This window comes from Arachis ipaensis, chromosome B6 (assembly GCF_059453495.1).
Source record: "Arachis ipaensis isolate K30076 ecotype BB chromosome B6, ASM5945349v1, whole genome shotgun sequence".
NCBI lineage: Eukaryota > Viridiplantae > Streptophyta > Magnoliopsida > Fabales > Fabaceae > Arachis > Arachis ipaensis.
The window spans coordinates 16,451,147-16,477,540 of record NC_142441.1 but is presented as its reverse complement, the minus strand read 5'-3'; the positions used below and the strand labels follow the sequence as shown (position 1 = coordinate 16,477,540).

At 39.9% G+C, this 26,394-nt stretch overlaps 2 protein-coding genes across 2 annotated transcripts; both read right to left on the bottom strand.

Moving 5' to 3' along the window:
- Positions 1-617: 617 nt before the first annotated feature.
- LOC107645816 (calcium-binding EF hand family protein) lies at positions 618-3,407 on the bottom strand. Its single transcript, XM_016349938.3, has 4 exons — positions 2,963-3,407; positions 2,257-2,451; positions 1,321-1,502; positions 618-1,123 (listed from the first exon to the last, which is right to left on the bottom strand). The coding sequence occupies exons 1-4, from the start codon at positions 3,261-3,263 to the stop codon at positions 812-814; spliced, it is 990 nt and encodes a 329-aa protein (XP_016205424.1). The 5' UTR covers positions 3,264-3,407; the 3' UTR covers positions 618-811.
- Positions 3,408-4,689: 1,282 nt separating this feature from the next.
- Positions 4,690-7,600, bottom strand: LOC148554729 (uncharacterized). Its single transcript, XM_088490458.1, has 3 exons — positions 7,368-7,600; positions 4,975-5,386; positions 4,690-4,887 (listed from the first exon to the last, which is right to left on the bottom strand). Exons 1-3 carry the CDS (start codon positions 7,598-7,600, stop codon positions 4,690-4,692), a joined length of 843 nt encoding a protein of 280 aa, XP_088346584.1.
- Between the last annotated feature and the right edge of the window lie 18,794 nt (positions 7,601-26,394).

Genomic DNA, 26,394 nt, shown 5'->3' with positions numbered 1-26,394 from the left:
TTATTTGTTTGTTTGTAGAGCCGTAGAGACCATAAGAAAAGTGTGACTTTGATGAGAGCCACAGAAAAAGAGCAAGTGGGGTTAGATTCTGTCGGTTGGTTTTGTAAGTTGTCTCTCTTTTCTTCTGGGCTAAGCTACGGACTTGGTAATGGGATTAGGATGGGCACACCACCTTTTTGTTTATGTCGTTGTCGGGCGCGGCTTATATTTGATTCCTGTGAGCCAACCTTTGCTTACACATTCTTCAACCAACGTGGAGGCCCAACTAAATGAAGTAATGACTAATCCTACTCGTACGTAAAACGCTGACCGCACATTTTTCTAGTCTTTCTTCTCTTATCGGAGTTGATGTCGTTTCTTGTAAAGTTCACTGCTACTTTTGCCATGATGCCAATCAAATCGATGGTTCCCCAAATGGGTTGCTGGTTTATTCTGAATCACTTTCCCAGGCTTTCGGATATCTGCACTCATGCGCTGGTTGTGTTTGCTACTTTGCCAACAGTATTCATCACCAACTTTCTATATGATCTTAGCAAATGATTCCAACCCTCTCTATATATGGTTTACACTTTACACAACTGTGTCCAGTTTCATGTAGTAATTATAATATATTAATATTTAATAATAACAATAATGATAGTAATAGAGATACTAATACTGCCACGGGCATGCTACTGAAGCAAGCTTCACATCCGTAAAATTCATTACACAACATAATCCTCCTGTGTGAGATCCCAAATCATGGTTCGGCATTTTAAACATACATCACTCACTAGGTATAACTTACAATACATGTGGCTCTTTACTTACCTCAAGCTTCCTCGAAAATAGGATTTGACTCGAGCTGCTCTGCCAATCTTTCTAGTATATTCTTCACAAGTTTTACCAGCTCCTCTTTCTCTAACTCTGCACTGCCTTTTGCTTTCGCAACATTAGTAAAAACATCATCGTACAGAAGAACAACTGCCTCGTTAGCTTCAGATCGTGGTAAACCTAACTCCTTAGCGTTTTTCTCCAGGAAGCTCCTTATTATTTCTATGCTTCCTAACCCATCCTTTGCCTCTGCTTTTCCCTTCAATACCTTCTCGACGATGCTGTTTAGCTCCTCTTCATTGCCCAATACCTGCAGCATCGTCCATAACATACACTGATGAGTCAAGTTTGTGTTTTTTACTCTTTTTTTTTATTTTTTATTTTTTATTTTTTTTTTTAATCATGATGATGATGCATTACTCTTCTGTAAACTAGAGAGAAGGCCAGAAGTCAAACTTTACAAAATGAAGATACATGATGTAGCCACAAAGGAGGGGGACAAAATACCTGTCTTAGCTTAGAGCCATTTATGATTTGAATATTGTGGATATAAACAACATTCTTTTTAGAAAGGTCCTCTTCCAGATCTTGCAGTACAGACTGGAGAAGCTGTGCAAATTGTGCCTGACCCAATTCTTCCTCTCCATCCGCTCCATGTTTTCTCAACAAGTCATTTAGCTGAGGAAATTCTGCTCATTTGCGCTAAAAGTATTAGTTTTTATTGGAGTACTCAGTTAATCAAACTGAGTACAACCGGCAAAAAAATTAGTTCACAATGTGATGAGTCATGATCGTCAATAAACAAAGTCACAGACTCACAGCTATGTTGCATAACATATAGCTTACGATCTTGCATACCCTCAATAATTTTGAGGGGTGAAAGATAGAATGCATATAGATTTCTCAATTGTAAATACCCCCGTGAGGCCATGACAATCCAAGGGATCAGTTTTTATTTATTTAATATTATTATTGAAGTCTTCTAATTGTGGTAATGTGATGCAAACTCCTGTGCATTCCAGAATTGAACAACGAACAGAGTCACATAAGCCTCGGGACTAATCACTAGTCAGGGCAAGCTAAAATCTTTGTTTTTTTTTCTCAAGATAGAATATTTTGTAAAAATCTGCAGTCAGCAAATTTCTATTAAAATGCATTGGGAAACCATTTTGATACCATATAAAACTTAAGACAAGAATGCAATTGTCTGTTACAGTCTTACAGATGATAGCATTATATTACCTGTTCCTATCAATCTAACATAGCTTAGACAATAATTCATGGAACCAAAAAGAAACAAAAAAGGGATGAGATATTAGACAAATCAAAACACATCATCAATAACAATTTGATTGACTGACAAAGTTGCAGGCCCTCATGTCAAATACTGATTGGGTAATCTATAATAAACCTGGAAACAAGAACAATGAATAGAAAGTGAACCTGAGAAAGGAGGAACGCCCATATCAACGCCCATCTGGGACAGCGCATTCTGAATTTGACTCTTGCTGATCTTTCCCTTATCTTCAACATCTAAATCTGTGAACAGATTTTCGGCTAACATAGCAAAATCATCCTCGTCCTCTAATAACAAATTGAGAGTGCTTCCATCCAAGATCGATACAACAAGAGGATTATCTATACACGGAGGCTTAAATAAATAATATGTATTGTTCTTAAATCTTAAATATTACAACCAAGTTGTAAATATTGCATTGAAATATGAAATTTAAAAACAGAACAAAATTTCCAGTGGCTTTTCTATTCCTAAGAAGGTTAAATCCAAGTCCACCAGTTTCAACTATCCTGAATTCCTGATCATGTTTCCGTCAAATTTGATCATATAGAAAGCTCAGTGGCTTTCTGCTTTCTAGTATTATTATTTATTTTCTTCCACGTGATACCAAAGGCATGGATCTGTTCTGCAATTCCTATTATTCAGTTCAGTTGAACAAAGTTGTGGATCGAGAATCCATACCTTAATACTCGAAATAAGAAAACATTTTAATCAATTAGTTGATTCTTTTAGTTTAATTTGCTAATATTGAGTTTGATAACGATGAACACACGAACAACGTTACCTGTAACGAATGCATCATCATCATCGGCAGAAGCAGCAGAAAAAGAAAACGAAGCAGACATAACTAACCTTTGAGTTCATCGGCGATCGCGGTTACGTAGTCTCTCAGAATCTGCGAGGCCTTTTCCAGGTCGAACTCTGCTGACCGGAAAGCGTGGTGGTCGGAGGCGGCGGGGAGGCGCGTGAGGGCGGTGGCGGTGAGACGTTGGGGCAATGAGAGACCAAAGAGAGAAGCAGAGACTCTGGAATGAGCAATGTCGAGTATGTAAGCTCCGGAGGGTGCGGAATGGAGCTCCGGCGGCGGCGGAAGGGTGAGATCGACGTCCCTAAGATGCGTTCCGTCGAGTACCTGCAATGCTCCGTCTGACATTTTTGGACTGCGAAGACTTTACGACTTTGGAGACGGATGAATGAAAAACGGTATTAGAATGCGTCTTTTGCGACTCACTCCCTCTCTCTCTCAAATTCATTCACGCAAAGAAACTACTCTTCCTATTTCTTACTACTTTTCAACGAGTTTTAATTTATTTTTTTTTGGTGACTAATTTAATTTATTATATTATTAAATATTCAAAGGTTTTGCTTTTTTAAGCTTGTGAATTGCGAGAGTTAAACTCTAAAGTGGTCCATGAGATTCACGATTTGCACTAATTTAGTCCTTGACTTATCAATTACACCGTTTATGTCCCCGACTTTGTTAAAATTGCACCAGAGTCGTCCCTCCCCACATCTCCGGGCAAATTAACCACCGCCGGCAATGACATGGCACTGAGCTGCCACGCTATCGTAGATAACGGCTAGCTGAGGTGACAATTGAAACTGTTTGACCCAATATGGTCCCTGTACCTAGTTATAACCCTAATTTCTAGGATGACCTTGTTATCCCTCTTCATCTTCTTGTCTCTGCCCAACAACGCTCTTCTCTGCCCAGCAACGTTCTTCTCCTGCTTCGTTGTTGTTACTCGTTGAACTGAAACAAAAACCATGATTGGGTGTGCGAGCCAGGGTCAAGGAAGCTCTACACGATCGATAACGAGAACGCGGAGTCGGACCAGACCGTCGCGGGTGCCAGAGCACTGTGGGTGCGGCTGCCGGCCCATGCTTCGTTGGTCCAGAACAAATACCAACCTAGATATGCCATTCTTCGGTTGTCCGAATTACAATGTGAGATTTTGGTAAGAAAAATTGTTTAGTGATTTTCTGTTCTTTACTTCTTATCATATCTCATATTCAGACTAGGGGCAAAACATGGTGTGGATTCTTTTTCTGGGCTGATGATGTAGAAGAAGAAGAGGAACATGAAGGAAGAGTGGATGCAACTGCAATTGACAATGAGCAAGTGAGAGTCAATTTAGCTTGGAGGATTGAAAAATTGGAAGCTAAAGTGAGGACCCAAAAATGTATGATACAATTCTTAGGCATAGTGGTGTTTTTCACTGTAGTTGTTGTATTAGTTATGACTTTGAAGTTCTAACAATGTTGTATGTAATGTGTTCATGGATGAATGAAAGCAAGAGTTGATTTTTTATCTTCAGTTATATGCCCTGTTTTTGATAGACTAATTATTATAAAGAGAAATAATTACTGATCATCTGACATCATAATAGCATAATGCATAATGCATAATTACAAAAGTAGCAAAGATAAACATATTTGAGTAGCAAAAGTGCTATAGCTAAGATATCAAGGCTGGTAATACAAAAGTTTTCACAATTGTCCTAAACAAAGCTACTATCTATTAACTGCCTTTAACAAAACAAAAAAGTACTGTCCTAAACATCCTGGTGTCAAAGTCATCAATTGTTCTTTTTTCTTGGTGCTTTGAAACCGGGAGTTGGAACAAACTTCATAAAATTGGCCAATCTAAAAGATGTTGCCACACTGAGTCCTTGCATTGGATCTACACCAATGGATTGAGGTGGTGGTGAGCTCCTCCTTTTGGTGGGAAACTTCTCTGGCCTTGATGGTGCAGGTGCAGCAGATCCTACTATGTCCTACAGCAGAAAAACAATTCAACACATGAGCCCAGATAACAAAAAAAATTATATTTTGTTATGTTGTGACGTCAAGAAGTGTATTACCTGTGATCTTTCGTAGTTTGGTTGTGATATCTCAATCTCCACAATAGGAGGTTTATCAACTGGTGCAGCAGCAGTATGAGGTTGAGGGCCAGCCTCAGAAGTAGAAGCAGCAGCATTTGATTTGGCTTTATCTGCAGCAGCCTTTGTAGCTGCAATAGTAGCAGCTACTTCATCCAGTCTCTTCTTTGAGCACCCTCTCATAGTATGCCCTTTTACCCCACAATACCTACATGTGAATGGCTTCAAATGCCTTTTCAAACTTCCACTTGGTTTGGCTTTCTTGTTACCACTGTTGCCCTCATCAACATCTTTTCTCCTTTTCTTTGTCAGAGCTCCAGGCCTCCTCCTAATGTTAGGGGCCTGTGGATGAGTGTACATGGATTTCTCCCACAATGATTGGCTAGGAAGAGGGTTAATGTGATGGGCATAAGTCTTGTTGTATGCCTCCATAGTACACAGTTGGTGATAAAAGTCTTCTGGCCTCTTGTTTACCCTTGCAAGGGCAGCACAGACATGAACACATAGAATGCCTACAGTTAGTAACACAGATGCAGAGTAAGACAATCACAATCATCAAAGTACACAAATATTAATAATTAAGTTAAAGAGATTGATAAAGGTCACCGGTCAGCATCCAGAATTGGCAAGTGCATAGTCTTTTTCCAAGATCCACCACCATGTTTGTTGGATGGCCATGAACCTCAAATTTTTCATAGTCTTCATCACCGGTCCAGATAGGCATCCAATTCTTTGATTCTTTTCTGATTTTATCTAGGCGACTTTGAATTACAGGGGGAGTATGCCAACATGATTTGCCAGTTTTACCTTATTCTTCGCAATAGTTCTCATCACAAAGATTCTCACCTCCTCAAGTAATGTGATGATGGGTTTGCTTCTGGCCTCTTTGATTCTTGCGTTGAAAACCTCACAGGCGTTGTTGCAAATGTTGTCCAGTTTTGGCCTATGGCTGAACTGGGACTTTGTCCATGACTCTCTAGGCCATTTGTTGAGATATGCCCAAGCCTCCTCGTTCACCCTCTTAATCTTGTTCAGATTATCAATGAAATCCTGGAATGTTGTTGATCTGGCACATTCCAAATGCAGTCCCCTCAACTCAAGGTCCTTCCATTGTTTGTTGAAGTTCCTCCAGAGGTGCCAAACGCAAAAACGGTGGTGAACTCTTGGCGTCACCTCCTGAACAGCATGAATTAAACCCTGCAAGACAATGTTACACTATGTATCAGAACCAAAAAGTGATGTACACACTTTTATCGTGCCACAGAACAGTCCCTGAGTTTACATTAATGACCCTAATATAGTCCCTGACTTTTTCATTTTACTACAATTTAGTCCCTTCATTTAGGTGTAAAATGCATGATTCATCCCTTTATTTAATACAACCTCATGCATACAAAATCTAGAAGACATATATAAGATACAAATTTAACAACCATTGTTCCAACAATCAGATTGCTTACATCCAGAGACTCAGATTGTTAAAAACACATGAAAGGTAACATTACCTTCTGCATATCAGAAATAAAGCACCATCCGTTAGTCTTGTAGTCTCCAAGATCAGCATGAAGCAGCTTCAGGAACCATTTCTAAGTGTCTGTATTCTCTATTTCAACTATAGCCCAGGCAATCACGTAAATGTGATGATTGGCATCTTGTGCCACAGCAGGCAAGATCTGACCTCCAAATTGTGTCTTCAGAAATGCCCCATCAAGCCCAATCAAGGGGCGACAACCTGCCTTGAATCCCATCTTGCAACCATGCAAACAGACGTACATCTTATCAAATATGATCTGTCCATCTGGTTGAGGTTTGAACACAGATCTGAACCGTAGATCCAGGACTCGTCTTCAGTAAAATTTTAGCATAGTCCCTTAGCTTTGCATATTGTGCCTTCTCATCCCCGTATACTACATTCCTTGCATCTGCCAGTGCCCTTGCAATGAAATTCCTATTCAGCATAAGGTCACACTTTGTCCTGAAGTACACAGCAGCCTCACATTGCTTGAAATTGGGGTATTTTCTTACCTTTTTCCCTATTAGCAGCCCTGTTAGTGTTCTCCCTCGCACAAGTATGATCGTCGTTGAAAGTTTTGATTTTCCAACATGAGTCATCACAGTCCCTTGAGGCATACACAACCTATGCACACTCTTTTACCTTGCACACAACCCTGCATCTAATATTGTCATTTTTTTTGAACTTAATTCTCCTCCCCTCTTGGATAGTATATTCTCTTACAGCCTCTCTGAACTCATACTTGGTGTTGAATTTCATACCCACTTGTAGTTGTAGCTCACAAAATCTTGCCCCATTTCTAAAAATTAAAAATTCATCTGAGTCCTCATCAGATTGCAGCTCATCCTCAGAATTAGGAGGAGTCTTCATCTCCTCTGAGTGCCAAGAATTAGCACCATCAGACTCTGCACCTGGGTCAAGTGCTTCATACACATCAACAATCCCTGGAGCTCCCACAAACCCCAAGTCCACCTCTCTATCTGACACATCCTCAACTAATGCATCATCTGGTTGCATTATGTTCTCCTTTGTCTTAGCAGCAGCATATGCACCTCTCTTGATGTCTTTTAGTTTTTTATTTCTTGGTTTGGACATACTTGCATTGTCTTCACTGCTAGAGCTGTCTTCTTGGATTGGCTTAAAGGAACTATCCTCTGAACTATCATCATCACTGGAGTCATCATTTATAGTTAAGTCAACATGAAGAGCTTTCTTGCCCTTATTGGCAGACCTTCTATATATTCCAACAGCCTGAGATCTTGTAATTCTCCTAGGTAAGAACTGAGGTTTGGACTTCATTTTTGATTTGCCTTTGCCTTTTGCTATGGAGCATGCCTTGGTAGTCTCTCTCAGCTTGGTTTTCAGGCTTGGGTTGGGCTTCTGAATGAGCTTTTCAGCCAGTTTGGGTTTGGAGATGGATGTTGGGTTGTGCTTTGACTTAGGCTTGGGCTTTGAACTAGAATTGGGCTTCAGAATGGGTTTGTCATGAGCTCTAGTAGGATTTGGATTAGGGGTTGTGTTATCATCAATGAGGTTTGGAATAGTGACAGGGTTGGTTTTAGGGGGGTTGGAATAGGATTGTTTATGGGGCTTGGGTTTGCATTTGGGATAGGATTTGGTTCTATAGTTGGGTTCAACGTGTTACCATCAGCTTTGGGACCCTCACTTGTGTTCTTCTTGCTCACCAAGTCTCCCTCACAAGTATCATCAAGCCATACTACAACTTTCTTCCCTGCAATCACCTCTGGTGTGGACACCCATGCTCAAAGTACACATCAACAACTTCATCATTCTTCTGTGCAGCAAAACACATCTCTCTTAACTTACCATCACATGTAAGAGCCCTCAGTCCACCATCTAAGCTCCTCCTCGGAGGCAGCCACCAACACTGAAGTATGTTGTCATACCCAAGCTCCTTGTAATAGTTCCTTACGAAGAACACATCCAATGTGTCCTCATCTAAATCTCCTAAGCAAGTTCTATTATCTGGTGAGTACACTAGTATTCCATCATCATTTTTTTTAAATGTTCCCCCATGATGGAACATGATATCCATCAAAGTCTCCATCTGCATTATGCAAAAAACCAAATTGAGGAATCAAACAATCAGATTCACACATAAAAAACAAACATTGACATTCAACCACATACAAAACACCAGAAACACCCATCAACCAATCCAACTAAGATTGCATTAAAAACAGAGCATGGAAAAAATTTCTCCACTACCCACGAAAACCCTAACAGATAATGAAAAACTTTAAACTTTCATCAATCAATATCAAATTTTCAACAAACACAGACATTGATGCATATCTTTTTGTTAAAAAGCATTATTTTTTGCGAGTTCAGACGTACCTTCGTGTGCTCGGGATGAACTCCTTCTCCTTCCGTCAGCGACACAAAACTATCACAGTGGCAGTGAACTCCACGAAGCCAAACGTTTTCAACCTTCAAACCCTATACAGTGGCCAGAACTCAGGATTTCATGGTGCTTTGTTTTGGTTTTCAGAAGACGAAGAGGAAGATGAAGTGATCACAAAGGTTTTGTTTCTAAACATACCTCAAACGATGCCGTTCCATCAATCCATATTTTTAACGCCAAAATTTACACTCCAGTGTGGCATCCAGCGTGGCAGCTCAGCGCCATGTCACTGCCGACGGTGGTTAATTTGCCCGGAGATGTGGGGAGGGACGACCCTGGTGCAATTTTAACAAAGTTGGGGACATAAACGGTGCAATTGGTAAGTCATGGACTAAATTGGTGCAAATTATGAATCTCAGGGACCACTTTGGGGTTTAACTCGAATTGCGATGGTCAAGTAATAAAATTGTATTTCTTTTATTGGTTAATACTACAACCTAACAAGTAGGACAAAAAAATATTTAAAATATAAAGCGGTAAATACAAAATTGGTATTTGAAAAATTTTGATGTTGACAAAAATAATATTTGATTTTTGTTATTGACAAAATAATCATTAAATAATTTTAAAATTTGACAAGCGTACTTCTTAATTGCCGAAGCACATCTCCGACAAAAAAGATGCTGAGATAAAAACTATATTTTGATGATATTGCATTTTTTAATTAATTATTAAGTTTTCTTTTATAATTAATTTTAAAAATTACAAACAGAAAAATTTCAATTCTTTTGCCTTAATTATTTTTGCTAAGCTACCCTCTTCCAATTCAATTTCTACAAAAGGATTCGTCTCACACACTTTCCACGATCCATCTCTCCTCCACTATTGTTGTTCTAGGCACCACCATCATCACTGGTCTAAAACCACCATACGAAGAAGCAGTTGGACCACCATAACAAAACAAAACAAAATAATTCAAAAAGAAAAACAAAAAACAAACGTTGAAGAACAATAAAAAAGATTAGATGCTAAAACACAGTAAATTGTGATCCATGATGCTACAACACACCAAATCGCACAATAGAAACTTCAAGTTTTAAACTTAAAATCCAACATGCAAATAACAAAATCAGAAAACAACTATCTAAAACGAAAAAACCTCAAATAACATTAAGAGCCGGAGGCAGAGAAGGCAGTTGCAGCGACTAGTAGCGAGCAACGAGTAGATACGAGCAATGACTAGCGGGAACAATGAGCAGTTGCGAGCAGTGACTGGCGACGGGAAGACAAGGTACAATTACCTGCAAGAGGCGCGATGAGACCGATGAGTGAGACAACAGTAAAGGTGCAGGGACAACAGAGAGTGGGTCAGGCAAAGCGATAACAGTGAAGGTGCAGGAACGACATGAGTTGACAGACACAGAGGACCTATCGATGGGGTGACGACTGTGCGGTATCGGCAACAGCGGCTCTGTGAAAGTGAGAAGGTTGAGGCGCAATGTTTTAGCTTTGTGAGTGAGAGAGTGCGTTGGGAAAGGAGGGATGATTAAGGTTCAAAGAATGGGGAATTTTTAGGTCAGATTGAGATAATCAATTAAAAATTTCACTTCGATATATATGTTTAATAAGGTTGTCATATTATCAAAATATATTAGTCACCTCAATATTTTTTTTTTGTCGAAAATGTGTTCTAACGAGTTCAGAGGTACGATTATCAAATTTTAAAATCACTCAGGGATTATTTTGTTAACAACAAAAGTTAAGTATCATTTTATCAGTGTCAAAATCTTTTGGATATCAATATAATATTTATCTCAAATATAAATTATTTTTAAAATTTACTATTGTTAAAATTTTTTGATGAAGTATTAGTCAGGAGAGGACAAAATAGTAGATTCTGAAGTTGTTATTGTTTATATGCTATAATTATAGTCAAATTAGTATTTAGTACAATATATTTCTGGAATTCAAAGTCATTTTCGCTGCAGGCTTGCTTAAAAAAAATATAGGGTTTTTTATTTTCTAAGTTATTCAATAACGTAGTTCAAGTATCACGTGTATTACCATTAACTAAATACTTCTTTACTTACAGGTTACAACCTAATTCAATTTTCAAACTTATCTGAAATCCAAAAACCAAGGGAGAAAATCTTTACGGAGGGATGCATATAAGTCCAGTAAAGTTAGGTTTGTCTTGGTCTAAATTTAATTTTAACTAATAATTTTGAATTTTTTATCTAATTCTAGACTTGGTAAAATTATACTAATTTTGGACTATATTAAAATGATTGAATGAAATTCAGGTCTTGTAAATTTTATGTCAAAAAATTATGATGCATTTATTTATAAAGAAAAAACATACTTATTATAAAAAAGTTGATATCTATACTTGAATTTAAATTTGTCCGTAAATTCTAATTTTACGTTTCTTGAATCTATTTTTTAATTCAACAAATATAATTAAAAACAAAACATTAAGCTTATAATTAATATAACTAATATTGAAATACATTTCAAACATATATACCTTTTTTAGTCCCCTAGGTGCATATGAGTCGAATGAACCCGAGTTTGCCTTGACTTAGACCCAACCCTAAATAATGACCGAGTCTATTTTTGAGATCTTTATCCGACAGTCTATCAGCAAGAAACAAACATCAAACATACCAGGCAAAAATCGTCAAAGATGCAACCTTTTTTCAGAATCAAATAAAATTATCATTCCAAAGCTTCAAAATCAAAAGCATTTCACAACATGCAAAAGCCCTAAAGGTATCAAGCAACAGAAAAAGCGAAAAAGACCATGTAAAAGACGAAGAAATTACGAGACGCACAGTGATCAGGCACAGCAAAAAGCAGAAAGATCCAAACTTTTTCCAACTAAGATAAAAACTTTCTCAAAACAGACACAAAAATGGCGTAGAGGGAGGAAGAAAGAAGAACCAAACCTGGAAAAACGAGAGAAAGCTGCAAAGAAAAGCAGAGAAGCGGAAGGCAAAATCCAGAATCACCCCTTCCCCCACGAAAAAGCAAAGTCACAAAGCAACGTCGCTGGGCTGAAACGCGAAAGCTACAGGCGGAGGCTTCAGAAAAATCAAAGGAAAAACTTGAAAGTGAGAAAGTAAAGGGAGAAGTTACGAAGAAGAAGCGAAGAAGAGAAACCGTTTTTGATCGGGAAATTCAAAATAAAAAGAGAGAGTAGGGGCAATTAAATGCCAATTAAATGCGGATATTAAAACCGCTTGCGTTCCCAAAAAAGCGCTGATATAAAAGCGTGCGCTTTTAGAGAAAAACGTTCTACATTCAAAAGCTGCTACAAAAAGGAGTCAACAAAATGCTTGAGTTTGGCTTCGCTACAAGAAGGACCGAAGTCAAGGACTCGACCTCGGCAAAAAAGACCGAGCTCAAGCAGGGGCACTGTTCATACCCTGGGTCGAGCTATCCGACCTGGGATGATTAACGACAAAGCGACCGACCTCTTCAGGTCAAGCGGACCGACTTCTTCTTAAAGAACTTGGCCAAATCGACAGGAAAGCCCATAAAGGGCCCAAGTAGAGGAACACGACCCAAATCCAAAGGCCGTCCAAGCCTATAGAGATAAGGGCGGTTCCCTTGAAGATAAGCTGACCTCAACGCAAAGATAAAGATAAGATAAGATAACTAACTTATCTTATCTAGAAAGGTCACTCTACAACTACTATAAATACACTGGAGCACCCAGGTATAACTCATACTCTGATTCTACATAAAACCTGTTTAATACCCATGCTAACTTAAGCATCGAAGTCTCTTGCAGGTACCCCCCACCCTTCGGTGACGAAGGATCAGCAGTGCAGCCAGTCCAACAAGTCGGACACGGCGGCTTCGGCCACCATCAACAAGTTGGACGCGGCGGCTTCGGCCACCATCAACAAGACGGATATAACATCTCCGACCAGCACAGAAGATCTCGACCGAGATCGACCTCCAGTTTCAGGTAACCCTCGAAACATTGGCGCTGTTGCCGGGGACCTGGAAGTCATCCCATCACCATGGCGGACGACCATGACAACGACCACGATTCAGATCTCGAGGATAGAACGCCGCACAAAAACGCGGACACTATACTGAAAGATACCCCGGAATCTAACGGGGACAAAAATTCATCAAATCTGGGAGCAATAGAAGCGCTTCAAGATCGCTTAAAGCAACTTGAGAAAGAAGCTCAACAACAACGAGAGATCGGAAAGGATCTACAAAGAGAGGTACGGCGACGTCGCGAATTGGAAGAAAAACTACAGCAATTAGAAGCCGACCTCAAATCAAAAGCTCCTCGGACTGTTCCTGAGGAAAATTCACGCAAAGAACAAGATCCATTCACCAGGAAAATCATGAAAACCAAAATTCCAAAAGACTTCAAACTCCCGGATATGATTTTATACGACAGCACCACAGATCCCAACCATCATCTCAGCAATTTCAGAAGCAGAATGTACCTCACCGACGCCTCAGATGCCGTTCGCTGCAAAACTTTTCCAACAACTCTCACGAAGACAGCAATCAGATGGTTCGACAACTTACCTCCAAAGTCTATCTCAAACTTTGACGACCTGGCCAAAAAATTCCTGGCCAGATTCTCCATCCAGAAGGATAAAGCCAAGCACGCCCCCAGCTTGCTAGGGATCAAGCAAGGAGATCGGGAGAGCCTCCGCAACTACATGGAAAGATTCAACAAAACATGCATGGACATACAAAGCTTACCAACAGAGGCCGCCATCATAGGACTCATCAACGGCCTACGAGAAGGACCTTTCAACCAATCTATATCAAAAAAGTACCCGACCTCCTTGGATGAAGTACAGGAACGAGCAGAAAAATACATCAACATGGAAGAAAATGCTCGGTTAGGAGAAACCTCAAAATCAGGGGCCTTCTATCGAGAAAGAGACAAGGAATCCAAGAGAAAAGAAGACCGACATGGGGAGAAAATAAAAAAATACCATAATTACACTCCTTTCAGGGCATCCCTGGTCGAGATATACAAAGAAGTCTGCCATACAGAAAAAATCCCCCCAGCACGGCCACTCAAAGGCAAAAAGAGAAGAGGAAACCGGAAGGAATATTGTGAATACCATCGAGTCTGAGGATACTCCACAAACGAATGTTTCGACTTAAAAAATATCATAGAAAAATTGGTGAGAGAAGGAAAGTTAGATCGATTCCTGGCCACCCGAGATGATGATCAAAGAAAGAGACGAAGGGATAAAGATACCGAACGAACAGAACGATTATCTCGGACACCAAGAAGACATGTCCACATGATACATGGCGGATTCACAGCATGTGGGATCTCCAAATCCTCTCGCAAAAGATATCTCAAAGAAGTATATCAGGTTGAAGGAGAGGAGGAAGCACTCAACATCCCGGCAATAACATTCACTAAAGAAGACGCATCCGGCATCATCGCAGGACACGACGATCCCATGGTCATCACCATCATATTAGCAAACGCCAACCTACACCGCACCTTAATAGACCAATGGAGTTCTGCCGACATCTTATTCAAAACAGCCTTTGATAAACTCGGCTTAGAAGAAAAAGAACTTCAAGCATATCCAAATAGTCTGTTCGGATTAGGAGACACCCCGGTTCGACCACTAGGATACATACCGCTACATACAACCTTCGGAAAAGGGAACCAATCCAGGACCCTCAAAATAGACGACATCATGGTCGATGTAAGTTCAGCTTACAATGCTCTCATAGGTCGGACAACACTCAACCAACTCGGCGCAATAGTCTCGACCCCACACCTATGTATGAAATTCCCAACACCAAAAGGGATAGCCACGATAAAAGCAGATCAAAAGATGGCACGTCGCTGTTACTACGAAAGCCTAAACCTCAGAGGCAAAGGAGAAGAGTTCCACACAATCGAGATGGGCGGAGTTCAACGACGAGAAGAACTTCGTCCCCAGCCAGAGGGTGAGATAGAAAAGATCCAGATTGGGGACACCTCGGAAAAAATAACTAATATCGGCACAATCCTAAAAGGAGATTCAAAGGAATTACTAATACAATTCTTACGAGATAATGTCGATCTCTTCGCGTGGAAAGCCGCAGACATGCCAGGCATAGACCCTAAGCTGATGTGTCATAAGTTAGCGGTCTATCCAAGATCTCGGCCAGTACAGCAGAGACGAAGAAAACTTAGGCCAGAGCGATCCCAGGCTGTGGAAGAACAAGTACAGGCACTACTGGAAGCAGGATTCATTAGAGAAGTCAAATATCCACTATGGCTAGCCAACGTTGTCTTGGTGAAAAAATCAAATGGGAAGTGGCGAATGTGCACCGATTACACCGATCTCAACAAGGCTTGTCCAAAAGATCCATACCCACTCCCAAATATAGACGCTCTGGTAGACGCTTCCTCCGGATATAAATATCTCTCGTTTATGGACGCATACTCGGGATACAATCAGATCCCCATGTATCCACCAGATCAAGAAAAGACTTCGTTCCTAACACCGAAAGCAAACTACTGCTACATTGTGATACCTTTCAGTCTCAAGAACGCAGGAGCTACTTATCAAAGGCTAATGAATAAAGTCTTCTCGGATCACATCGGAAAGACCATGGAAGTCTACGTGGACGACATGCTAATAAAAATACAAAGTGAAGAGACACTATTGCCCGACCTGGCCCAAGTGTTCGACACCATAAGGAAGCATGACATGCGACTCAACCCCGCGAAATGCATCTTTGCAGTAGAAGCAGGCAAATTCTTAGGTTTCATGCTCACATAAAGAGGAATTGAATCAAATCCAGACAAATGTCAGGTCATATTCAACATGAAGAGCCCAACCTGTGTCAAAGAAGTACAGCAACTCAACGGGAGATTGGCCGCCCTATCCCGATTCTTAGTAGGAGCTGCGATAAGATCTCTCCCCTTCTATGCTACTTTAAGAAAGGGAAGGCAGTTCGAATGGACGACAGAATGTGAGCAAGCCTTCCAAGACTTTAAAAAGTTCTTAGGACAACCACCTATCCTCTCTCGACCACGAGAAGGAGAACCACTCATATTATATCTCGCTGTAGAAAACCGGGCAATAGCCTCAGCACTAGTCAGAGAAGACGAAAGTGGGCAGCAACTCATCTACTTCATTAGCAAAGCACTACAGGGATCCGAGCTGAACTACCAGAAAATAGAAAAAATTGCCTATACTCTTATTCTAACATCTCGACGACTCCACCCGTACTTCCAAGCTCACACCATTAAGGTCCGAACAAATCAGCCCATAAAAGAAATATTGCAGAAAACAGATTTAGCAGGCAGAATTCTACAATGGGCAGTCGAGTTATCAGAATTCGACCTCCAATATGAAGCTCGAATGGCCATCAAATCACAGTATATGGCCGACTTTATCGCAGAATTCACAGATGCCCTGGAAACCCCCACATAATGGAATCTCTATGTGGACGGTTCTTCAAATAAAACTGGAAGCGGCGCAGGCGTGATAATAGAAAGCAACCAAGGAACCCAAGTTGAGCTCTCCCTCAAGTTCGGGTTCCTGGCCTCAAACAACCAGGCGAAATATGAAGCATTGTTAGCTAGTTTGAAGCTGACTAAAGAGGTTGGAGCTCAAAAACTCAACATCTACAGCGATTCACAAGTGGTCACATCACAAATAACAGGGAGCTACCAAGCCAAAGATCCCACCATGAAAAAGTATTTGGATAAAACCAATGAACAGCTCGAACAAATCGGGGAATATAAGATCTGCCACATACCCCGCGAACAAAATGCCCGAGCTGACGCACTCTCGAAACTAGCCAGCACCAAACCAGGGGGCAACAATAGAAGCCTCATCCAGGAAATGTTACAGAATCCGTCAATCTCGGAAGAGGAAAAAGTCCTAGCCATAAGAAGCCAGGACCAAGGATGGATGACCCCCATAATCAACTACCTCAGAGCAGGAACACTCCCCACAGAAGAAAAGGAGGCAAAGAGGCTAAAGAGGGAGGCACAGTACTACACCATTATAAATAACATCCTGTACAAAAGAGGGATCTCAGTACCATTATTAAATATGTACCGACCTCCCACACAAAGGAAGTGTTAGAAGAAGTACACGGCGGCATTTGTGGCAATCATCTCGGAGCACGAGCTCTCGCCAAAAAAGTACTCCGGGCGGGGTTTTATTTGCCAACTCTACAGAAAGAAGCTACAGAATTTGTAAAGACATGCCCACCATGTTAGAAACATGCCAACTTTCACATTGCCCCGCCAGAAGAGCTCATCAGCGTAACTTCGCCTTGGCCGTTTGCAAGGTGGGGGCTCGACCTTCTCGGCCCCTTCCCCCAAGGGTCAGGACAAGTTAAATTTCTCATAGTAGGGGTAGACTAGTTCACAAAGTGGATCGAGGCAGAGCCCCTAGCCAATGCCACCGCTCAAAGAAGCCAGAAATTCCTATATAGAAACATCGTCACAAGGTTCGGGGTTCCATATTCAATAACCACAGACAATGGCACTCAATTCATAGATGCGGGCTTTAGAAAACTAGTAGCCGACTTAAATATAAAGCATCAGTACACCTCCGTTGAACATCCACAAGCCAATGGACAGGCCGAAACTGCCAACAAAGTCATATTGGCCGGGTTAAAACGGAGATTACAAGATGCAAAGGGAGCTTGGGTAGAAGAGCTTCCACAGGTCCTATGGGCATATCGAACGATGCCACATTCCACCACGAAGGAATCCCCCTTCCGGTTAGCATACGGAATAGAGGCAATGATTCTAGTAGAAATTGAGGAAGGATCGCCTAGAGTAGTTCATTACAATGAGGGAGCAAACTTCCAACTTCAGAGAGAAGAGCTCGACCTACTACCTGAAATCCAAGAAAGAGCTCGGATCAGGGAAGAAGCTCTAAAGCGTCGAATGGCTTCCAGATATAATCAAAGGGTAGTGCCGAGAAGTTTCGCAGAAAACGATTTATCCTAATCTGAAATGATATAGAAACAACTCGACCAGGAGAAGGAAAGCTGGCAGCAAACTGGAAGGGACCCTACCGAGTTGTAGAAGTACTTGGGAAGGGCTACTACAGACTGTCCGACCTCGATGGACGGGAGCTTCCCAGATCATGGCACGCTTGCAACCTAAGAAGGTACTATAGTTAGGAAGGTAACATATCTCATTATTGGATGTACTCTTTTTCCTGAAAAGGTTTTTTAATGAGGCACCAAGTTGAGACCCAAACACTATCTGACTTAAAGGGATGAAAAAATTACCACATGTATATATTTGCACTTTCCTTTTGAATAAAATATATTTAGACATTCTACAAGATCTCAAGACGCATTAATCTGAAGTATTCATCATCCAATTATAAAGCAACAGATCGGCAGAAAGTGAAAAAAAAATTTCACTGCACGATCACGATAAAGATAACCGTCCGATAAAGGTGAAAACGCGATTCACCCAAAAGATGATCTAACGATGACAACCACTTTCTACAAATCGGCAAAGATGAACACAGAATAATGTAAGAAGTTATCGAAAGCAATCCAAAAAAGAACCTGACGAGGTCTTACGGATAGCTAAAATAATAACTTAAAGACTGGCCGACGTCCAGAAGTCGGACCAAGTCAACCCAAGTTATAAGTAAACCCTGGAAAGAGGTCTGGCCAACCCTATTAAAGAGGATTACTTTAACTTAGAAGGGCTCGACCTAACAAAGTCAGCCCAAAATGAAAAGGTTATAAAAGTAATCCCTGAAAGAGACCTGACAAAGGTCCAAGAAAGAGGATTACAAAAATAACCTAGAAAGAGATCGACCTAATGAAGTCGATCTCCTACAAAATGAAAAGGTTATAAAAGTAATCCCTGAAAGAGACCTGACAAAGGTCCAAGAAAGAGGATTACAAAAATAACCTAGAAAGAGATCAACCTAATGAAGTCGATCTCCTACAAAAAGAAAAGGTTATAAAAATAATCCCTGAAAGAGACCTGACAAAGGTCCAAGAAAGAGGATTACAAAAATAACCTAGAAAGAGATCGACCTAATGAAGTCGATCTCCTATAAAAAGAAAAGGTTATAACAGTAATCCCTGAAAGAGACCTGACAAAGGTCCAAGAAAGAGGATTACAAAAATAACCTAGAAAGAAATTGACCTAGCGAAGTCGATCTCCTACAAACAAGTTATAAAAGCAACCCCCGAAAAGAGACCTGACAAAGGTCCAAGAAAGAGGATTACAGAAATAACTTAAAAGGGGACCAGCGCAAAAGAACCACCGAGGAACAAGTTGGACCCATAAAACAAAGCAATCCGAGGAAGTCGAGATGCAAGATTTCAAGCATCAGTAGAAAACAGAAAAGATGCCAAGTCAAAAAACTACTTCTTTTACTCTACAAAAGTTATAAGGCCCGGAAGGCCACCAAAACCTACCGTGAAGGGATAACGAGCTACCCTTTGTTTTTCAAAAGGTAAAAAGTTGCTAAACAAGCAACCAGGAAATGTCAGCAATTAAATAAAAAGTTTTAAAAGCCCACAAGCTGGGCCAACTACATATCCAGAAAGAGATCAGCAAACATCAGGAGCCTTCTTGGCAGCATCAGGACAAGGAGAAGGAGAACGAGTCTGAATCGGCACAGCATCTACAGTTCCATCCTCCCGGTTCAGAATATGGCAATCCAAGTCAGGCGCAACCGGAGGAGCAGAAGAGGCCGACACTTTGGCAGAGGACGCAGGGGGAGGAGCAACCTCATCATCATCATCCTCATCATCAGGGACAATCTTGCCATCCCTGACAATGTTATCCAGACTAAAGGGGGTGAGATCGGCCTCGGGAGCAATGACCCGAACTTGCTCCTTCAAGTTCTCGTAAGCAGCAGTCACACTGCCAACAAGATGACTTTGGAGCTCAGAATAATCTTCCCGGACATTGTCAAGCTCCCCCCTCAGGCGCATCACCTCCCGATAAGATGTAACGTAACTATCCTTATGCATCATGGCTGTGTCCTCAGCCAACCTCAAAGAAGCTGCCAGTGATTGAGAACTCGCCTTCTCGTTCTCTAAGTCCTTCTCCAGCTTGGCTACCTTTATCTCAAGTTCCTCCTTCAACTCCCTCATCCGATCAAACTCTTGTTTTGCCTCCTCCATAAACGCTTTAGTGGCGTGGAGAGGGAGATTCTGAGAAGTCCGATATATGGCAGCCGCCATATACGCCATCTTTACGTGATTTCGGGCCATAAACTCCAAATGATGGAGGATGGACACATCGTCCATAGAGAGGGCGCCATAGGGACCGATTTGCTGATCCACAAATTCAATGGTATTAAAATCAGGAGCATCGAGGTCGAAGGGCTCAGCTGTTTTTTGTTTTTTATTGGGAGGAGCAACAGATGGAGCGGCAGAAGTAGGGTGAGGATCCACCAAACGGACTCGGGGTGTAGGGATCACCTTCTTCACCCCAGGAGAACTCGGCACTGATGGCTTCTCGCGCACTTGGGAGGACCCCTCCCCAGCCGCCTTGGCTGCAATATTTCTGGCAGCAGTCGCCCTCTGCGCCTTCTTAAAAGCTTTCATGGATTCATTATTCTTCATTGCCTCTACAAATAAAACAGAAATTAAGCTACAAGTCAGACAAGTCAGAAAGACGGCTACAAGCAACATAAACAAGGAAACACAAGATACCCAGTTCAGTTTGAAGAAGAGAAGGATTGGTTAGAAATTTCTTTGTGTTAAGATAGGGAGGTTGACCCCAGCGCTCTTCCAAGACAGTCACAAAAGCTCGCTCAGCCTCATCCAACATTTCCCACGCATATCTGGAGACCCTCACATCTTTTTGCCATTCCAAGGAAAAAGCAGGTTCGTCATTTTCATCCAGAAAGAAGGGCCGAGCTCCTTCAACAGCTCGGACCTTGAAAAAGTAGTTTTTTAAATTACGGAATAACTCGTCAAACATGGAAAAGACCTTCTTTCCCTGGGTAGAACGAAAGGAGACCCATGCCGACTTCTGTTTTACCACACCGGGCTTAGTCAAGACAAATAGATAGAAAAAGAGAGATTGGGAAACAGGAATACCAAAACCATTGCACAACAATTGGAAAATTTTTATGAAACCCCAGGAATTGGGGTGAAGTTGAGAGGGGGCAACATTACAGGACCATAACAGGTTGGTTTCAAATTGAGTAAAAGGAAGGGTGATACCCAGCTGACCGAAGAAAAAATCATAAATATAAAAGAAAGGGCGATCATCAACAACCCGAGTAGAAAAGCAGACTCTCTCGTCAGAAGAGGGAGGGACAAGCTCATAGTTCTTCTCATCACTAGGATTACTACAAACACTATGAAACTGCCTAAGCTGCGCACAAAACTCAGAATCAACCAGAGAGACACACATAAGAACCATCGAGTCCACCCAATCGGCTATACCCTCAGGAACCTGGGAAGGCATCTCTACAACGTTATTTTGGGAAGACATGAGGCCAACTAAATCCTACAAAAAGAAAAGAAGAACGGATTACTCAAAAATATCTCGGACAAGGGGCAAAACATCTCGACGAGCGAATACACAGAAAAGGAAAAATCCCAAGACTCAAACTGAAAGTCTTGGGGCATCCTTTGGAGGCAATAACAAAGTAAGGTATCAAGGAAAATCTACTTACGTTCCGGCATCTCACAAACAAGAATAGAAGATCTCAAACAGCAAGCATTTTTCATAGGAGAAAGACAAAACACAAACAAAACAGAAAGTCATCTTCCTACAGTCTATCAGCAAGAAACAAACATCAAACATACCAGGCAAAAATCGTCAAAGATGTAACCTTTTTTCAGAATCAAACAAAATTATCATTCCAAAGCTTCAAAATCAAAAGCATTTCACAACATGCAAAAGCCCTAAAGGTATCAAGCAACAGAAAAAGCAAAAAAGACCATGCAAAAGATGAAGAATTACGAGACGCACAGTGATCAGGCACAGCAAAAAGCAGAAAGATCCAAACTTTTTCCAACTAAGATAAAAACTTTCTCAAAACAGACACAAAAATGGTGTAGAGGGAGGAAGAAAGAAGAACCAAACCTGGGAAAACGAGAGAAAGCTGCAAAGAAAAGCAGAGAAGCGAAAGGCAAAATCCAGAATCACTCCTTCTCCCACGAAAAAGCAAAGTCACAAAGCAACGTCGCTGGGCTGAAATGCGAAAGCTACGGGCGGAGGCTTCAGAAAAATCAAAGGAAAAACTTGAAAGTAAGAAAGTAAAGGGAGAAGTTACGAAGAAGAAGCGAAGAAGAGAAACCGTTTTTGATCGGGAAATTCAAAATAAAAAGAGAGAGTAGGGGCAATTAAATGCCAATTAAATGCGGATATTAAAACCGCTTGCGTTCCCAAAAAAGCGCTGATATAAAAGCGTGCGCTTTTAGAGAAAAACGTTCTACATTCAAAAGCTGCTACAAAAAGGAGTCAACAAAATGCTTGAGTTCGGCTTCGCTACATGAAGGACCGAAGTCAAGGACTCGACCTCGGCAAAAAAGACCGAGCTCAAGCAGGGGCACTGTTCATACCCTGGGTCGAGCTATCCGACCTGGGATGATTAACGACAAAGCGACCGACCTCTTCAGGTCAAGCGGACCGACTTCTTCTTAAAGAACTCGGCCAAATCGACAGGAAAGCCAAGGCCCAAGTAGAGGAACACGACCCAAATCCAAAGGCCGTCCAAGCCTATAGAGATAAGGGCGGTTCCCTTGAAGATAAGCTGACCTCAACGCAAAGATAAAGATAAGATAAGATAACTAACTTATCTTATCTAGAAAGGTCACTCTACAACTACTATAAATACACTGGAGCACCCAGGTATAACTCATACTCTGATTCTACATAAAACCTGTTTAATACCCATGCTAACTTAAGCATCGGAGTCTCTTGCAGGTACCCCCCATCCTCCGGTGACGAAGGATCAGCAGTGCAGCCAGTCCAACAAGTCAGACACGGCGGCTCCGGCCACCATCAACAAGTCGGATATAACATCTCCGACTAGCACAGAAGATCTCGACCGAGATCGACCTCCAGTTTCAGGTAACCCTCGGAACAGTCCCCTAGGTGCATATGAGTCGAATGAACCCGAGTTTGTCTTGACTTAGACCCAACCCTAAATAATGACCGAGTCTATTTTTGAGATCTTTATCCAACTCTAAATTCGATAAAATCACACCAAATTAGCTCTAAAATATTCGGATCTGGACTGAGTCTTCGGATCGGTCTAGATAATATGCACCCCTACCTTTATGGATGCATTAGTAAGGTAAAAAACTCTTTTTTTTTTCTCTTGCACAACAAACAATTGGAGCCTTAATCTTTTGCATATATATTTTTTTTGGGTATAGATCTTTCACATATATCTTTTGGACATGGTGTGGGTCAGATAAACTCAATCCGCACCCAAACTTGATCTAATATCTCGAATCAATCACAATAGGGTTCTATCTAATTTAAATTATCTCTCTTTCTCATATTTATTCTCCTCACCTAACATATTAACTAAGGTGGTATTTAGATGAGAGACTGAAATTGAAAGATAACAATTGGGAGTCAGAGACTAAAAAATATAGATTAAATTAAATTTTTGTATTATATTTGATGTAAAATATATAAAAATAGATTATATCTCAATATTCTATATAATTTAAGATAAATATAGCAACTAAAACAAATAAAATTATTTAAATATCTTTATTAATTAAAAAAATAAAAAATAAATTCCAATATCTTTTTATTATTATCAGAATCAATCTCAACTTCACTCAACACACATCAAAAAAAAGAAAAAAAAAAACAGGGAGAAGAAAGAGAAGGTCGCAAGGAAAAGTTTCTCTGTTGCTATCACCGTTGTTGTTGTGATCTTCACCCTCGACAAGTTACTCCGTCGTTGTATCGCCATCGAAGAAGGAAAGCTCACCGAAAAACTGCTACTGTCTTGTCCAGCCTTGTTTTGTGTTCTATTGTCTTCACCGGAGAATGGAGTAGAATGAGAATTTGAAATGTTGAACGAAGATATATTCGAAAAGAAATGTGGTTAAAGTTTTAGTTTTCATTCTCAAAAATTTTAGTTTTCTGTGTCCTCACTTTTTGAAAATATTATAAGGACTCAAAATTTTGTGTCTTGAGACAAATATAATACCGAGTCTCAACTTCTTAGTTCTAATTTTAGCCTCTCAAAATAAACACTTCCTAATAAATCAAAGCAAGTATCAACATAAAAACTCTTCTCCACGGACCAGCGCTGATGGATGGAAGAAATGCGTTGCTGCTCCTTATTTAGAATGCACCGAAAATTTTTGGACATTATATATAAGAGTTTAATTTTGATGCACTGACAGTGTAAAATATTTTATACAATCGTGCAATTATATTCGTTCTTTTGGATAATCATTCACATGGTCAATGTAAAAGTTAGTTATTTTTACTAATGTGACATTACATAATTGAATGTACGTATAAAATTATTTTACATTGACAATATCTCAAAATTAAATTCTATATATAATACATCTAAACCTCCCAAAATCTATCAAACAAGAATAGTGAATGGCGAATATATCTTAAGAGTGGAGTTTGGACACCCAAGCGCAATTTGTCAAATCCAGCCCACAAACCTTTTTTATCAAACCATTTGCTAGGGTACAAAAATTATCCATTTGTAATATAAATAGTTAATACACAGTAACCCATATGAAAAAATATAGAGAACGAACACTTAAATCACCCAACTTAAAAAAAAATCACCCAACTTAAATAACTTTATTTAATAATTATTAATTTTAATTTAAAAAAATAAAATTTGAATAATTAACATTAACCAGATTTTAAATAATAAAGATTAGGTAAAGTAACCGTCCTATAAATACAATCCATAATCGTGTCTGCATTTCCTCTTATCGCGTCAACATTCTCATTCAAGCAAATCTTTGCATCACCACAGTGGAAGTGTCCCGACTCCTGTCACGTAGATCGCCACATCGTCGCCTCCGCAGTGTGCTGCCTGCACTGCTGCTGGAGGAAATTCTCGCGGCCGGTCATGTCTCTGTTGCAGGGAGAAGTCGCGCGAGTGAAGCGATCACACCCAACACCCCCTTGAGCTGCTGTCACTGTCGTTGTATCATCGTGTAGCACTGTCACAAGATTCTCTCGTGTCCACATCCGCATCCGCGTTCACGCCGCACCCTCCCTCCTCCTATGTTTGGATATTTTGGATAATTTTTTACTAAGTTTTGAATGCTTTTTATCTTATATTTTGGATGTTTCTTTTGTATTTTAGTGGACGTTTCTTTTCGGCTCTTTCAGATGTTTCTTATAAGACCCAGAAATTTTAACTAGTCGATTATATAATTGAAAATGAGTTAAGAGTGTTTAAATTGTCCGGTCTAGATTAAAATTGAAATTTTATAATTTAAAAATTTACAGATAAAATTTGAACTTAGAAAGTTTTTGGAGTGCAAAAATATAATTATTTATGGAAAAATGTATACTGGCGTTATAACTGACAATACATGCTTGTAACTGTACTTGTATATGAGAAAAATAAAAATACAAAAATGATCATAAAAATATTTAGAATACAAATTATTTGATGTATTTGACTTTTAATTTATTTAAACATTGTATTATTTATTTTAAATAAAATTTTTTTATTATTTATGAATGGACCACTAATTGTGTGAAAAAATTAAATGTAAAATTAAAATTGACAATTTATTTTAAATTTAAAAAAATAAAAAATTGACATTATCATCGAAATTACTGTTGGAATAAACTGACGATAACAATGCGCGAACCAATATTTTTTGGCGCCATAATATCGTTGGAAGGATCCGCCGATAACCAATTGGTTTTTCGAGCCGATAATCCGTCGCAATATCCGACAGTAATTACCGTCGGACGAAAAAATTACGACAGTAAATATTTACCGGCGAGGTTTATACCGTCTGATTATTTTTTACGATAAATCTGACGGTACTCAATGTTTTTCTTGTTATGACGTCTTACGATGTTCGAGTCTTTTTTATGGACTCCTAGTTTTAATATCATCATTCTATAATTATATATGTATTTATAAGTCTAAGTTTAGTAATGTCTCGTCACAATTTATTTTCGACTTAAGCGTAAAGTTTTTTGTAGTTGTAAATGGCTTAGTTTGCAGGTCAGGTGGTTAGCTATGATCGACGTCAAGTGTCTATGCCGACCGCCCACATCACGATTGGAGAAGTCACTCTTCGAATTAATTTTTTTACTGGCACATGTAATTCTAATTTTCAAAATTTAAAAAATTAGAATGATTTCAAAAAAATTATTCAAGTTGTGACTATAAGAAAAAGTAATATTTGTAATAAAAAAATTGTTACAAAAGACTAGAATTTTGAAACAAAAGGAATTTGTAACAAAAAAAAGAGTTGTTGCAGTATGTTCCGTTACAAAAAAATTTTGTAACAAAAAATGAAACTGTTATAATTCAAAGAAATATTTTGTAACAAATTTTTTTGATACAAAAATCAA